The 15,812-nt window shown below is 43.8% G+C and overlaps 5 protein-coding genes across 7 annotated transcripts in view; 3 read left to right on the forward strand and 2 right to left on the reverse strand.

Moving 5' to 3' along the window:
• Nucleotides 1-2,774, reverse strand: part of LOC135335623 (histone deacetylase 3-like) — a 4,681-nt gene extending 1,907 nt beyond the window's left edge. Inside the window, exons 1-9 of one of the 3 annotated variants that reach the window (XM_064531179.1) lie at nucleotides 2,675-2,774; nucleotides 2,498-2,562; nucleotides 2,003-2,162; nucleotides 1,673-1,738; nucleotides 1,368-1,449; nucleotides 1,197-1,309; nucleotides 803-936; nucleotides 382-462; nucleotides 71-209 (exon numbers count right to left, since the gene is read on the reverse strand). In XM_064531179.1, the coding sequence (XP_064387249.1) occupies nucleotides 71-209; nucleotides 382-462; nucleotides 803-936; nucleotides 1,197-1,309; nucleotides 1,368-1,449; nucleotides 1,673-1,738; nucleotides 2,003-2,162; nucleotides 2,498-2,558 (836 nt within the window). In that variant the 5' untranslated portion in view covers nucleotides 2,559-2,562; nucleotides 2,675-2,774. Of the gene's footprint in view, nucleotides 1-70; nucleotides 210-381; nucleotides 463-802; nucleotides 937-1,196; nucleotides 1,310-1,367; nucleotides 1,450-1,672; nucleotides 1,739-2,002; nucleotides 2,163-2,497; nucleotides 2,563-2,600 lie in introns of all 3 variants that reach the window. The other 2 variants (XM_064531180.1, XM_064531181.1) reach the window with 2 other exon arrangements.
• LOC135335618 (DNA polymerase epsilon subunit 2-like) lies at nucleotides 2,762-4,630 on the forward strand. Its single transcript, XM_064531173.1, has 2 exons — nucleotides 2,762-2,910; nucleotides 2,974-4,630. Exons 1-2 carry the CDS (start codon nucleotides 2,767-2,769, stop codon nucleotides 4,561-4,563), a joined length of 1,734 nt encoding a protein of 577 aa, XP_064387243.1. The 5' UTR covers nucleotides 2,762-2,766; the 3' UTR covers nucleotides 4,564-4,630.
• LOC135335624 (N-acylethanolamine-hydrolyzing acid amidase-like) lies at nucleotides 4,599-5,864 on the forward strand. Its single transcript, XM_064531182.1, has one exon. It carries the CDS (start codon nucleotides 4,639-4,641, stop codon nucleotides 5,722-5,724), a length of 1,086 nt encoding a protein of 361 aa, XP_064387252.1. The 5' UTR covers nucleotides 4,599-4,638; the 3' UTR covers nucleotides 5,725-5,864.
• Nucleotides 5,865-6,003: 139 nt separating this feature from the next.
• LOC135335622 (mothers against decapentaplegic homolog 5-like) lies at nucleotides 6,004-9,034 on the forward strand. The gene is made up of 4 exons (XM_064531178.1): nucleotides 6,004-6,466; nucleotides 6,633-6,773; nucleotides 7,100-7,186; nucleotides 8,137-9,034. Exons 1-4 carry the CDS (start codon nucleotides 6,073-6,075, stop codon nucleotides 8,814-8,816), a joined length of 1,302 nt encoding a protein of 433 aa, XP_064387248.1. The 5' UTR covers nucleotides 6,004-6,072; the 3' UTR covers nucleotides 8,817-9,034.
• Nucleotides 9,035-9,058: 24 nt separating this feature from the next.
• On the reverse strand, nucleotides 9,059-15,787 carry LOC135335617 (broad substrate specificity ATP-binding cassette transporter ABCG2-like). Its single transcript, XM_064531172.1, has 15 exons — nucleotides 15,452-15,787; nucleotides 15,313-15,372; nucleotides 15,068-15,182; nucleotides 14,457-14,609; nucleotides 14,064-14,221; nucleotides 13,716-13,870; nucleotides 13,454-13,543; nucleotides 12,960-13,198; nucleotides 12,730-12,824; nucleotides 12,439-12,528; nucleotides 12,086-12,210; nucleotides 11,277-11,431; nucleotides 10,631-10,720; nucleotides 10,235-10,308; nucleotides 9,059-9,400 (listed from the first exon to the last, which is right to left on the reverse strand). Exons 1-15 carry the CDS (start codon nucleotides 15,673-15,675, stop codon nucleotides 9,238-9,240), a joined length of 1,986 nt encoding a protein of 661 aa, XP_064387242.1. The 5' UTR covers nucleotides 15,676-15,787; the 3' UTR covers nucleotides 9,059-9,237.
• Between the last annotated feature and the right edge of the window lie 25 nt (nucleotides 15,788-15,812).

Genomic DNA, 15,812 nt, shown 5'->3' on the forward strand with positions numbered 1-15,812 from the left:
AGGCCACTTCTTTATTACAGCCACTGACATAGACTCAGGTTGCACAACACTGTACATTGTCATCTCTCACCCGTGTGCTTTAATGCTGAGGTTGAAGCAGCCCAGCCTGTCACAGCCGAGTGAGTCTGCCCCACACTGGAGTACAATACAGGTGGGTCGATAGTGGTCCATCACTGCTTGTATCGTGGGGACAAACAGGTTCACATAGCCTGAGGGGGGGAGGTGCACAAGAGCTAGAGAACGCTAGAGAAACAGATTAATGGTGCTCGGGGAGAGGGGTGGAAGACATTACTGGACACCAATGTGGTAGAGAAATGATATAGCCAGTGAATTCATTTTCTAGCACTTAAGTGTTGGTTTTGTATGGGTCACATGACTTACTCTGATCGTCAATGCCGTCCCTGAGTGGCACGTTGACAGAATAGTACTTGCCTTTCTCCGCCCCTATCTCGTACATGTCACCTGCACACACGTACACAGGTAGTAACAACACAGGTAGCAACAACAACACGCCAAACAAAGCTACTCAACACTCAAGAGATTTACTTAAAGAAAATGTTGCATGGCTAATTCCCCAGCAATTCCTTAACTCCATAGATTACACATTCAGTCAGTAGTACTGTACCAATTAGCATTATGTGATTTTTCTGTAACCTTTGCTATGTAACCTTTGCTAAAAAAATCTTTGCCTCCAAAACCCCGCCTCTTTATGCAAGGTCCTAAAGTTCATAAGGTACATAACCTAGCTATATTGAACCTGACTAACCACACCCCCTCTCAATGTCTGTAATCGTCAACTCACCTGTTCCTGGGAAGAAGAAATTTCCAAACTTGTGGAATGAGACGGTCATGACACGATCGGTGAGATAGAACGCCTCCTGTACACCGTCGCCATGGTGAATATCAATGTCTATGTAAAGCACACGCGGGTGATACCTGGAGGCAATAAAGAAGGAGGTCAAGATGTTTCAGTTAGATATCACATTAGGACGACATCAATAATAGAAATGGACTTTTTATGTGTTCTAGAGCATAAAATAAAACATACAGTACCTCATCCATACGCTTAGATACACAAACATAATTATACAGTAACTAGACCATCACAACATCTCCTTCTTTAAAACAGTGATGTATTGATATGAAGTACACAGGCAATCGACACTGTGCATGTACTGTAGTATGGATGGACTCACTTCAGCAGTTCTAGAATAGCAATGACTATATCGTTGACATAACAGAAACCAGACGCTTCGAACTTTTTGGCATGGTGCAGACCCCCCGCCCAGTTTATGGCCAAGTCACATGTCTGTGGGGGGTATAATATAGACATGTCGTGTGTATTCACAGGGGGTGCTCTAGCTCACCTCGCTGTTGAGTTTGGCCGCACCCTCTAGAGAGGCTCCAGTGTAGATGGAGCAGAAGTCGTACAGACCAGGGAACACAGGACTGTGTGTGTGTGGTGTGTGTGAGGAGGGGGAGGTGTGTGTGTGTGTATGTGTGTGGGAGGAGGGGAGGTGTGTGTGTGTGTGTGTGTGTGTGTGTGTGATGTGTGTGAGGAGGGGGAGGTGGTAAAATAATTATTGTAGAATGGAAGTAAAATGCTGTAGTGTGGAGTGGGGGGAGTTCTAGGCTAGGATCTGGTAAAGGATGGTTACACACAATGACTCACCAGTCGTCCCCAACATTGAACCGACTGAGGCTGGTAGTGAAGCCCGAGATATTCTGAGGAGTCACTCTGCAATAGAATGATGTGATTTATTTCAAAGGGCTATGGCAGTAAAAAGTTACCTCTCAATAATTTCAGAGAAAATACAGCCCACCACATGTTTTTCTTTAAAAATGGACAATTTGGGCACAACAGAAATCAACACATTATTAGATAGGCCCTTCAAAAGTAGAAGAGCTTCCAGTAAGCATGTTTAATTACTATAACTTTAACCTCAGAACAGGTTCACCCTCCCAACAACAAAATTAATTTCTCAATTTCGTAATTGTTTACCTCTGCAAGAAGTCGATGTAGTCATCGGCATGGAAGCGGCACATGTCATGGTGTGAGGCACGATACGGACGATAGACCTCCATCTGTTTGTATAGGCCATAGTTGAGCACGAGGGAGTGTGTGAGGGAGAGGCGGTGAGGCTTCATGGGGTGGCCTTGACCTGGGAGGGGTGAGGGAACACACCGTTAGGGGGTGGGGGAACATACTGTTAGGGGGTGGGGGAACATACCGCTAGTACCACGGATGTTGTATCGAGAATTATCGAGAATGTAATATAGTACAGTACAGAGTATGGCGGGTAATTCTGGGGGGTACAAATACTATTTTCGTGTAAACCAATATATTATTTCGTACCTAAATATTCGTACAGCTCAGAATGGTGACGCAGAACCTATTGCACATTCCCATTTTTATTTTCGAATTAATGCTCTAATATGAAAAATGCAAATTTAGACCATACCGCTATACGGTAACCACATTGTAGAATGCACTCACCGTAATGAAAATTTCCAACGTCCGGATCATAAAAGTAAGCAATTTTCTTTTTTGATGCCATCGTTCTGAAATAAGCAAATAGATCTACGTAAATTTTTATCTGTGTGGTGTACGTGTGTAAATAATTGTAGATCTATATGTTAACTACTTGTCATTGGCCGGCTATATTGAACATACAATATAATTCTACCGTTCCTTCTTGATTTAGTATTAAAAGATGTCTGCGTACTGATGACTGCACTGGCTGCAAACTTATAAATTAATAGGCAATGATCGTCTCAATCAGCCACCTTCCCTTGGTGTTCCCAGGCCGATTTTTCACTAATGTACCAGACCATACTCGACCCGCACCCAACCCCAAGAGACTACCCACCCCCGGCCCCACCATCCTAGCCCTCCTATCCCCTTGTCCAGTAAGTGCTCACAATAATGTATGTGTACTATACACACACTCTAACTTCATTCCATGTGTACAGGTCATGTCCATCTCTGCCCCCCTCCGACAATCGATAGTGTCCAATTTCAAACTCCAGGGTCTCTCCCTCAAGAACGAAGCGGCTTCTCTCCTCGTGCAAGCACTAGAACCTCACTACTCCAATAGCGAGGAACTCGAGCGAATTATCGATATGATAATCGAGGCAATCCAAAAACAGCCTCTAAAATCGTCGCTAATTGGACGAGAGGTGGTGGAGATTGCGATAGAAGAATGCAACACTTCCTCTGATGCTGATACCGAGAAAGCCTTCGTTCTAATCAATGCATACGATATGCCCAAATTCTCCTATCATGTAGACCGTAAAAAATTCCTTCCAGTTCCCAAAGGGTCGGTGAAACTTCACTCCGGAGCGTCAGCTAAAGAGACTCTGTTTAAAGAACGATACACAATTCTTCAGCAACGGACAATGAGGCACGAATTATTCACCCCGGCTGCACTGGGTCAACCCGTCCAATCCTCGAGCAAATTCCAACTCCAAACGGTCGAGTACCTCCTTAGCAGCTCTGGTCTCCCAGACAAGATAATCGTTCTCGGAATGCTCTCCCAGTTGAAAGAAGGAACATTTCATCTTGAAGATCCGACTGGTGCTGTCGAGCTTGACCTGTCGCAGTGTACCTTCCACATGGGCCTGTTTGTAGAGAGCAGTTTAGTACTGGCAGAGGGTCTGTACGAAGATAAAGTATTTCATGTCGAAGCTATCGGATTTCCACCTCCTGAGTCTGCTACAGATTCTCGACTTTATTTTGGCAATACGAATTTTTTCGGTGGCCCGTCCTCGATTTGTGCCAGGTCGTCTGTCAAGCTACAAGCCATGCTCGAGGAACATGGTAGTGCCATGTTAGTATTTCTCTCTGATGTGCATCTCGATGAACCACGTGTGATGGAGAAACTGTCCGTTCTATTCTCGGGCTACTCTGAAGAGCCACCCATCGCATTCGTTCTAATGGGTAACTTTAGTGCCACTCCATACGGACCACTTCGCTACCAGAAAATGAAGGAGAAGTTCACAGCCTTGGGAGACCTCATACTGCAATTTCCCACTCTTATTGAAAAGTCTCAATTTGTATTTGTCCCCGGGCCTACTGATCCTGGCCCAGGAAACGTTCTCCCGTTCCCAGCCATACCCAGCAACCTCACTTCAGGGATTACTGAGAGAATCCCATCAGCTCAATTCTGCTCAAATCCAACACGAATTCAGTTTTGCTCTCAAGAGATTGTCGTTTTCCGGGAAGACATTATGACTAAACTATGTCGACACTGTGTCAAGTTTCCAACGGAGACAACAGATTTATCCAATCATTACACAAAGACGCTCCTATCTCAAGCTCACCTCTGCCCCCTGCCCCTTCACACACGACCCGTGTACTGGCAATACGATCACGCCCTGAGGCTGTACCCTCTGCCTGACCTCGTGGTTATGGGCGATAAGTCCGACCCGTTTACAGTGACTGCAAACGAGTGTACAGTGACAAATGTGGGATCGTTTTTGAGAACTGGATTCGAATTCAAAGTGTATGTGCCAGCAAAGAAAATAGTAGAAGACAGCAAAATTGTTGACTCAACTGTATAACAATATTCATTAATTAAGTATTTTGTGATATTGTAATTACCTCATGAATAAATAAATAAGTACATAATATTTTGTATGAATAGAGCTAGCTATTGCATGCAGAGAATGAATTGTTTCAGCCTGCTACTGTTGCTGTTCTGCTCAGCCTACGTTGCATCAGAGAGTACTCTCCCTGCTAAGAAGTACAGCATCAATTTGGATGTGGAGGCAAGCCAAAGGTGGAATCAAGTAGCCATTGATCATGCATCAGCCATTACAGAGCTCCTGTCCCAAGTTGTGGGCCGTCTTCCTGAAGCTGTTGTCAAGCTTGTGAATGTAATGAATATCAATGTCGCTGATCTCCTTCCATACCCATACGGGGTAGAGCTGGCCGGGTTGGCACGGGTTGCGAATGTGTCTGAAAAAGATGCTCTCTTGGCGAACATGATATATGAGCTAACTGCATACAATCGATCCGGTGCCGCTAAAGCTTGTACTAGCATTGTCACAGAAACAGCCGATGGAAATGTTATACACGCACGGAATTTTGACTACGGTTTTTCGAGTGTTCTCCGAGATTTGGTGATCGAAGTTGACTTCATGGAGAACGGGAAGGTTGTGTACACTGGGACTACATTTGCTGGTCTAGTTGGTCTGCCTTCTGCTATGAAACCATCTGGTTTCACCATCTCAATCGATGAGAGGAACAGTGGTACTATTTGGGAGAATGCTTTTGAAGGTCTTATTGCTGGCACACACGGTATTGCTCATCTTGTTGTTCGAGACCTAGTCGCTAATCCACTGTATGATTTCAAGATGGCTGTCCAATCTCTTGCAAGCACTTCGCTCATTACAAGCATCTATGCTATTATGAGTGGACCTGGTCAGGGGGTGGTGATGACACATGGACGTCCCAGTGTCATCGATACGTGGTGGTTGGGTACGAATAATACGTGGTTTCTAGTAGAGACGAATTACGATCACTGGAAGGCTCCTCCCGCCATGGATGATAGAAGAGATGTGGCTATCAAAGGAATGATGACTACTGGCAAAGCGAAGATGTCTGTATCAACCGTTGTGGATGTTTTATCGATTCCTCCTGTTTTGAATCCAGGAACTATCTTTACTAATGTAATGTCTGTTATGCCTGAGCATTACGAGTCCTGGGTGCGAGTGCCATAGTACGGTGGACTGAATACAATTGAAAGCGTACTGTTGTTATTTTTGTAACATGTACGTGTTATTGTTGTTTTAGCTGTACAAATGATTGTTGTTTTAGCTGTACAAATGATTATAATTATGATGCCATTAGAGGCAAGTGATGAGCCTATAATTAATTAGCTTTTGCCAGAAAGAGTGAGAATGGACTCATGCCGTTCTATTAAAGAAAAATCGGTATGGGAAAGGCCTACAAAGGGGGGCGGGGCTGGTGGCTAGCATTAAATGAGTGGGAGGATACATTACTGTGGCTTTACTTGCCAGCAGCTTGATTGTCAGTCAATTAGCGGACTCGTGCCTCGACAAAGAAACATGAGTGGACTGTTGTCTTTCACCTCCCCTACTGTGAAGCGGCTCCTGGGCTGGAAGCAAGGAGACGAAGACGACAAATGGGCAGAAAAAGCTATCGACTCTCTCGTCAAAAAGCTTAAGAAGCAGCGTGGGTCTTTGGAAGAGCTAGAAAAAGCTCTATCTCAACCCAACTCCCCGACCAAGTGTGTGACTATACCACGGAGCCTGGACGGTCGGTTGCAAGTGTCTCATAGGAAAGGTCTCCCTCATGTCATTTATTGTCGTGTATGGCGATGGCCAGACTTGCAGACACACCACGAGCTAAAGCCACTGGACCTGTGCGAGTTTGCGTACAGTAGAAACAAGAAGGAAGTGTGCATTAACCCCTACCACTACATGAGGGTGGAAACACCTGGTGAGAATAACATAACAAATCTCTGACATATCCATATAAATATACTTTGAGATAGACCTCATTTGCTAGATTTGCATTTCACCCAATATTGTGTTTAGATATAAAGTGTGTTAATTGAAATAAAATTCATTGCCGTACCAACGCTGGCTCCTACTACCCCCCACAGTGTTACCCCCAGTGTTGGTCCCCCGCAACCCTCAACCCATCACCTCCATATACGAACCCACCCCCTCCTACATGGAGTCTCAAAGGGCCTCCTTTTCACCTAACAACGATATGGGTCATCCGAGCATCTTCGACAGCCCAGGTAAACCCTCCAATGATATTCATGAGCAGCTTATCTGCTCTGCTATGGGAAAGCACTTATTAGTCACACACCAGTGCTCATGATCAAACAAAACTCATTTTCTGGGTACGTGTATGAGTATAAAGTGAGATTACTTCAAAAGAGGTTAATTGGCTACTTGTATTGTCTGCCTCCCTTAGCGCAATTTGCATATGAATGTGTGTGTGTGTGTTCTGTGCTATACACATATCTATTCGTATTTAGGCATGGTCTAAAGTATAAAGCACTTCTGTACACAGGACAGCTGTATATGCAGGACATGTTTTTAATACTTTTTGTCCCTACAGAAACTCCACCCCCTGCCTACCACTCAATATCAGAGGTGGGATCTCCTGTTCCCTCGGAGCATTCCCTGATGGACCAACTCTCACCAGGTGTGGGTGTGGGTGATGTGTGAGGCTGTGTGGGTGTGGGTGTAGGTCACTGTAGCTATGTTCCCAGAACATTTTGGTCGCTTCTTTTTAAGAATACTGTGAAAATAATCGACTGTTGTCTTACTTTAATGTGAAAGGTATGATGTGAAAGGTATGATGATTGCTTTGTAACAGTATAATTACACCATCCAAAAGTGCCTCGTGTAAATATTAATATCCTGTACAAACTTTATGTATCGTATCTACTGGACTACTGTGGGTACGTATATAGTAGCCTGTATATAGTAGCCTGTATATAGTAGCCTGTATATAGTAGCCTGTATATAGTAGCCTGTATATAGTAGCCTGTATATAGTAGCCTGTATATAGTAGCCTGTATATAGTAGCCTGCCTCCATACAGTGTGGCCTCCGTACAGTGTGGCCTCCGTACAGTGTGGCCTCCGTACAGTGTGGCCTCCGTACAGTGTGGCCTCCATACAGTGTGGCCTCCATACAGTGTGGCCTTGTGTAGTGGGTATAATGTGTTCAAGAGATGGGTGTACAAGCACAACAACACCTGTTCTCTCTATTGGGTAACTTAATTACCCTTAAAATTACATTAAACTACGCTGGGGGTGTGTGTGGGAGGTTTGTATATATGCTGAGAGGTGTCAGGGAAAGTTCATGACTTCCTGTAGGAGACAATGACCTAACTGTGATGCAATAATCACAGTAACAGCTCCATTACATGCCTTAGCCTATAGCAACCCATAATCATTATGGGAAACCACATAGCTGTATTATGTGGTCAAAAGTAATTGCCATTAGTAGTAAAGTAACCTTGTTTACAAAATAAATCACCCTCCCAAACTTTCCCAGTCCTTCTGTGGTCAATAGTGTCAAGTAGAGATTCTTACTTCCTTATAATTTCTTTGTGTGTGTATTAATCATAGCAACCCCACCCGTGCAGCATGCAGCCTTCCCGATATGCCCCCCCTCACCTCCGGAGTCACTCACACTGCCGACGGTGCAACTGTCCAAATTAACTACCAGGAGCCCCCCTACTGGTGTTCCATCGGCTACTACGAGCTCAACCATTGCGTAGGAGAGACCTTCAATGCAACACGATCGCACGTAGTCGTCGACGGCTACACTGACCCTTGCATGAACGCAGATCGATTTTGCCTCGGGCAACTTTCAAGTGTGAATAGGAACTCGACTATAGAGAGCGTGAGACGACATATTGGAAAAGGAGTGCATTTATTTTATGTCGGAGGTGAAGTTTTCGCCGAATGTTTAAGCGAAGGAGCTCTCTTTGTGCAGAGTCGAAATTCCAACCATTCTCACCATTTCCATCCGACCACTGTCTGTAAAATACCACCTGGATGCTCGCTAAAGATCTTCAACAATCAAGAGTTTGCCCAACTTCTGGCTGAGAACGTGAACCAGGGCTTTGAGTCGGTGTACGGCCTCACTAAGATGTGTACCGTGAGAATGAGCTTTGTGAAGGGGTGGGGGGCTGAGTATCATCGCCAAGATGTAACCAGTACTCCGTGTTGGATTGAGATCCATCTGAATGGTCCCCTTCAATGGCTGGACAAAGTGATGTCACAGATGTCTCCCTCATATAAAGTTGGGTCCAACACTTAGAGCTCTCTGTATGTATAACTGTTCCTTCTCCTGTTTTGTTCATTGTTTCATACTTTAGCATAATTTATGCATATCACTCTTTTATATATAGGTACGTGTATATACATGACATCATTACTTCTCATTGTATCGCAATGACATCGTAATACGTACGTATATACTGTTCGAATGTCTCTGAACATTTGATTGTATATTGTTTTATAATTACTAAATCTGAACGTGTTTTCAATCATCACATGCGGTACATTTGTAAATAATACATGTACAATACACACAGTTAATTAGTATAATAATTATACTATTATTATTATTATTATAGAAATATGAAATATCTTCAAGTGTTAAATACAAATAATTATGAGCTATAAACTGAGGCAAACAGCATAATTAGCAACAGTTATATTATATAGTTCCCGTCAGTTTATTTTGACTTCTTGAGTATCCTCAGGTTGAAGTAAGTGAATAGCAAGAAGACCAGAGCAATGGCTGCTAGACCACCCACATCGATCCAGAGCCACTCGGGGGAAGTCTCGTAGCCAATACCAGACAGAAACTCACTCCCATTCACACACAAGGGCCCCGAACTGTGGGGGGTGCGTGGGTGTTATGTGGGTGTGAAGGAGGGCATGTGCATTTTCTATAGACACCAGTTTCAGATAACACTAGAGGGGAAGTTTGATAATAATTATGTGCTATAGGCCGACTGTATATAGCACCACCCGGATTGTATTAGTGATATTAAACCCCTCGAAAATGTCACGCTATATGGTATGTTGGACAAGGCTTATCATGTCGTTTGATCTATTGTGATCAAAACATTTTTTAAAACCACAATTCTAATGAGGGTAAAACCATTGGTATAAATCAGCATGCTGTTTCTATTGTTAGTGCCAGTGTGAGTGGGTCACCATCTGGGACCACACTAGCCTTCTCATTACCGGTCGATGAACGCTAGTGTGGTCCCAGCAGCTTGTTGGGGCATAAGAGCAATGCTCTTATGCCCCGACAGCTGTCACTGGTGGAGCTCTACTGTGCATTTGGGACACTCTTCGAAGAGTTGACCCTCATTTTGGTTTTATAATAAATTTTGACCAACCCCAGTTGCAATGCATTACATACCGTACAGTGACTCTCGCTAATCTGGTTCTCTGAAGTACCGTATAGCGGGTAATTTTCGGGGGACAAAATATTCGTGGTTCATGGTTCAGCAATATTGAGACATTTAGTGGGTATATTTTCGTGGTTGCTGCTTGCACTGCAGGTAAAGGTAGGTACGGTCGCTTCATTCGTGGGTAAAATATTCGTGGTCAGACCTCCAACCACGAAAACCACGAATATTTTGCCCCACGAAAATTACACGCTATACGGTAGCACCACCCAGATTGTATTAGTGATTGTACAATACATGTGCTACTTACCACGCTTCTATGATCGCGGCCGTGGCATTGTTGGAACAATAGCATTGTCCAACTATCTCATTGTGGGCTAGAGCCTGGGGGGGAGGGGGTGTGGGGAGTGAGAATGTGAGGGTGGTGTGAGAAGTGAGGGTGTGGGGGTGTGTGTGGGGTGTGAGGGAGTGTGTGAGGTGTGTGAGGTGTGTGAGGGGAGGGAGGTACAGTGCACAACATGCAAACAAGCTGGCTTTCAGCAAATGAGCACAAAGACAAGTATGGCAATTGACAGATAACAACAATTTTGCCCTAGCCACTATGTCTTTGAACCAGTTGATTAATGCAATCCTAGAAATTCTCAGACTGACCTCTGTTGATGCTAGGGAACTATTGTCTCTGGGAACACTACATTCTTAGACTTACCTCAACAGAGTAGCGGAAGAGACTGAGGTATTTGATCCACTGCAACCAGACGGGGAGGGAGTCAAGGGAGATGAACAGGCCGCCAAACAACTGTGCGTGTGTGGTGGGGAGGGGCTTAGGTTGAGAGTAGCAATCATAATCATGTTACAGTATTATTTGATAATAACTGTAAGTGGACATAGCGAGCTAACTAGAGCACTGAAGTGCTAACCCTCGGCTGTTGACATGAATAAAAAGAAACCAGGAGTGTTATACATTATGAGCATGGAAGCTGGCTAAGCAGCAAGTAACAAGAGCAATCAAATTAAAGTAGACTCGAGGCATGATGAAACTTTATGCACTGTGGACTAGGTAAAGATCACAGCAGTCAAGAAGCCTGGAGTTTAGAGATTATATGGCTCTTGCATGATTTTTCGATTATGTGGGCTAAAGAAGCAACAAACTACAACTACAATTCTAGCTTTCAACTTTAGTGACCCTTTTCCATTGTTCCTGGTTTCCTGGTATGGGATCACTTCAGCTGCAAACAGACAAACAGACTACTATAACTTCCTGGCTGGGTGGCCTCGGGCTAATTATGCTAGATACAATACTCAACGTACACAGTATTTGCTATTATTGAAGTCATCCTCTGGGATAGATTTACCATTTGGAAGACGAACAGCATGGCAATGAAGAGGTTAGCCAGTCCAGTCACTCGCACTAGAGCACTGATAGCAAAGGCAATGGAGGCAGCTGCTATGGACGTGAGACATATGACCAGCGCAAAGTAGAAGAACTTGGCAGCTGACACTTGGAAACCTACACACAAGTTAGAGATTATCATAGCACATACAATCACACACCAAAAATAAGTGTTATTGGTATAGCAAAGGAGTGTGATTGAACTTATAAAGCCCCGTTATAATCCAGATTCGACCAGGATTAGGTGTCGTGTAAAAACGGGGCTGACGGTAAGCAATGTGCAATGTGGCTTGATAGAGGTGCCTATAATACATGATTACCTGCAGGTAAGCAATGTGGCTTGATAGAGGTGCCTATAATACATGATTACCTGCAGGTAAGCAATGTGGCTTGATAGAGGTGCCTATAATACATGATTACCTGCAGGTAAGCAATGTGGCTTGATAGAGGTGCCTATAATACATGATTACCTGCAGGTAAGCAATGTGGCTTGATAGAGGTGCCTATAATACATGCATACCTGCAGGTATTGACTTCAATACCTTTGCTTTTGTAAAAATTCCTGCTAATCACAAAACTTGTATCTACATTGTAAGAGCTACAAGAAATTGAACACAAATTCCGGGCTCTCCTCGATACATGATGAGAGCCCGGAATTTGTGTTCAGATTGTCTAATTTCCTGTAGCTACCAAAACACAGTTACATTGTGCTCTTGATGCTACAAGCACTACACCCATTATATTCGTGTACATGTAGTTGAGGCGACTTACCTATCATGAAGTAAGCAATGACAGAGAAGGTGAAGGATGGGATGATCCTCATAGGAATGAGGTCCACAAACACTTTGGAGAAGTAGAATGCAGAGACTCTATAGAAACCACTGGAGTTCTCATGGCTGCATGAATTAAGGGGGAGGAGGGGGGAGGAGGAGGAGGGGGGGGGGAGGGGGGGAGGTGAGTTAGTAACAGCATAGGTTGTACTGGTACAAGCGAGGCCTGTATCTCACAAGCTACCTCTAGTCAGCCTATAGCTGCTATCAAATAATGACTTAGAGCAATTAAAAAATTATTATTGTGTGAATGAAGCTGAACAATGCTCTAGTAATGGAACGCTAGGTGCTCACATGAACAGAGCCTTTTGTTTGATGAAGACGTCCACTGCTGAGAGATTACCAAACACTTGGTTCATTACAATGAAGAAGAAGGCTCCAATCCTGTGCAGATCATATGGGGCAGTGTATTATTGCGTCCATTGGTTATAGAGACAATAACAAGTATACTACATTTTCGATATTCAACAGAGTGATAAGAATATGTCATATATGAGCGGCAACAAGTGAAGTGAAACGAGCACAGCCCGTGGCTAGTGGTGTGGGTGTGTGGGTGAGTGTGTGTGTGTGTGTGTGTGTGTGTACCTGTCAGAGATAACAGTGCGTACGTTGACGTCCTTTTCGTCGAGCCTCAAATAAATGAGACCAACAATGAGAGCAAAGATTATCATAGTCAGCACCTGAAAATAGCAATAGTTAGCCAGAATCCTGTCAACAAAATATAGGCGACATAGACAGTGGGACCTCTCTTAAAAAGACTATAATTATATATATCTCATTATTAACTAAACCAGCACACAGACCCGCCCACTCACCTGGAAGAAGGAGATCATCGGATTTCTCAACAGATTTAGGAGTGATCGAATTGTGACAACCATCAGTTGCCATAGGAACCCGGTAGCGTACGTCCCTCCGCTCCTGACCCCTCGTCGAGTGTGACTATTGTCTGCGAGTGTCTGCAACTGCTCACTCACCTCCACACATTGTTGAGACTCCTGGTAAGTGTTCACCAGATTGTTGGCCTCAGTGACACCCGTGCTATTATCAGTGTCATCTGTAGCACCGTCAAGACACACACTTACTCAATCAGAAACGTTATAATACGTTTGAATAGTTACACGTAGCGATTATATAATATTATGAAACTTGATCTCTAACAGCTTACTGTTTCTATGGTTACCGGTAACTATGCAGGTTATCAAGAAATGTAAGGCATAAATAAAATCTTAAATAAAAAAAATAAAAAATAAAAAGATCTTCAGGGCACACACACACACAGCTATTTACTGTTACTCTACCACTTGCTCACCTGACTCAGTGATGACGTTGCTCTTTTCTGCTTTAGTGAGCACATCCAGGAAGTAGTCGGCAGGGTTGTTACGCTCCTCACACACATAGCCTGTGAGGAGATGAGTATACGTATAGTTATACAACAGATGGTAAGCTCACGATCACCCCTAGAAAAACTCCACTGCAGCAAAGCAATTCATAGGCCCCTACCATGTACTCAGGAACCACAGCTTTGGCAATATTATTTTACTGACACTGCTAGGACACTATGAAATACTCACCTATACTGCTGAAGTAATCGAGGGAGGACTGTGCTGGGCCGTGGTAGACCATGTCTCCTTGAGAGAGAAGAGTGAGACCGTCAAACAGTTTGAAGATGGAGTAGCGAGGTTGGTGGATGGACATGATAATCACTCTGTCTCCTTTCTCGCTCAGTCTGAAGGGGGGGGGGAGGGGTTAACAATCAAATACTTTATTGACTAATCAACAGTACTGTACATGTGCATTGATATTTTGCAGATCTACATGTAAGCATGCCATGCTCTCTTAAAGCTACTTATTTTGATTAATAAATTGGCCTATCAAGACGGATTTAAAGGTAGTCCAGTAGTACATATAGATTGTCTCACCGTTTGAGTAGCTGTACAACAGAGACAGCTGTGTATGCGTCCAGTCCAGTGGTGGGCTCGTCCAGAAACAAGACCTGAGGCTCTATGATGAGCTCCATCCCAATGTTGGTCCTCTTCCTCTCTCCCCCAGACACACCACGGAAGAACTCTGTGCCAATCTGAAGGGAGGGAAAGAATTGTATGAGTATACGAATTGCGAAAGTATACAAATTGCGAAAGTATTGTTGGATTTTTAACAGCTAGCAAGACACACTGTCAGAAAAAACAAAACAGTGGATCTATAGCCATTGATTAGAAGGCAAAAATCAGTGACAGGCAGAAATATAAGACTACAGAAAATAAATAAACATAATTATTATTATCAGCTTTTTTAGACACCCCCCCCCCCCTCACCTTGGTGTTGGCACATCTCTCCAGACCCAGTTCTTGTATGACAGTGGCGACCCTCTCCTTGCGTTGTGCCCAGCTGGTGGAGGAGGGCAGACGCAGAGCAGCTGAGAACATCAGGTTCTCTTTCACGGATAGAGTGCCCATTACAATGTCGTCCTATAAGATGTACCGTATATAATAGCGGGTAATTTTTGTTGGTGCAAATTTTCGTATGAACTCCCCATTTAATATTCGTACAGCTCAGGATAGTGACGTTGAATCTGTAGTTCTAATTTTCATATAATGCTCTACAATACAAAATTTCCACCATACGAAAATAACCCGCTATACGGTAGTCACTGCACATTATAATTAGTGCGACATCTTTCCACATACTTTCATTGCATGTACATAATGTGTACTCAACACTTGATACAGAACCAAGCTATTGTGTCAGTGAAAGCAAGCTGTCCAGCTAGTGTAACAACAGATAGACTACTATAAGGAAGCGTAGAGGAACTAGGAACTAAGTCACACCACAGCTTGTCCAGCTAATATAGCCAAAATTACAACCACAGGGAATCAATAATATTTATCGATATCTCAGAGCTTGGAGGGAAGGGGGAGGGGCTCACCTGCACCACATAGCCAGACTTGCACCTGAAGTTGCTCGGCTGAGGTCTCCCGTTCACTAGGACATACCCACCAACGTTGGCCTTTGCTTTACGGCCTGCCAGAATGTCCAAAAGCCTGTGTGTGTGTGTGTGTGTGTGTGTGTGTGTGTGTGTGTGTGTGGGCGGGAAAAGTGTAACTGAAATTGTCGTGGTCATATTCTAGTGGTGAAAATAATACCACAAAATCAATTTGCAATGCAACTAACGTTGTTTTTCCAGATCCAGTTGGTCCCATTATAGCATTCACCCCGCAAGGAAGAACACCACTGCAGGCAGAAAGAAAATATTAATATAGAAAATAATACATTTCTTTTGACATCTGTATTTAATACAGTTGGAGCTTACCTGACTGAGTGCAGTATCTCTGTGGGCTTGGTGCCACAGCATCCAGTGTTCACCACATACACAATATCGTGAAAGGACACCCCAACAAAGTCATCCTTAAAAATGTCCTCTTTGACAGTAATATGCTCTCCTTGGGAATGATAGGCTACCTCCGGCTCCAAGTCTGTGGTACCGTAGGGAGGGGGACTGGTGCTTCGCAACGGGCTTTTCTCCAGGTCAGACATCTTGCAAGGTCCAGTGCAGTGCTAGCTTCCTAGTATAGTATAGTAGTAGCCAGAAGGTGACTATATAATATAAAACATGTGCTGCTTCAGAGTTATTACATAACATGTCTACGACTATGATTTCTCTTCATTGTTTT

This window comes from Halichondria panicea, chromosome 4 (assembly GCF_963675165.1).
Source record: "Halichondria panicea chromosome 4, odHalPani1.1, whole genome shotgun sequence".
NCBI lineage: Eukaryota > Metazoa > Porifera > Demospongiae > Suberitida > Halichondriidae > Halichondria > Halichondria panicea.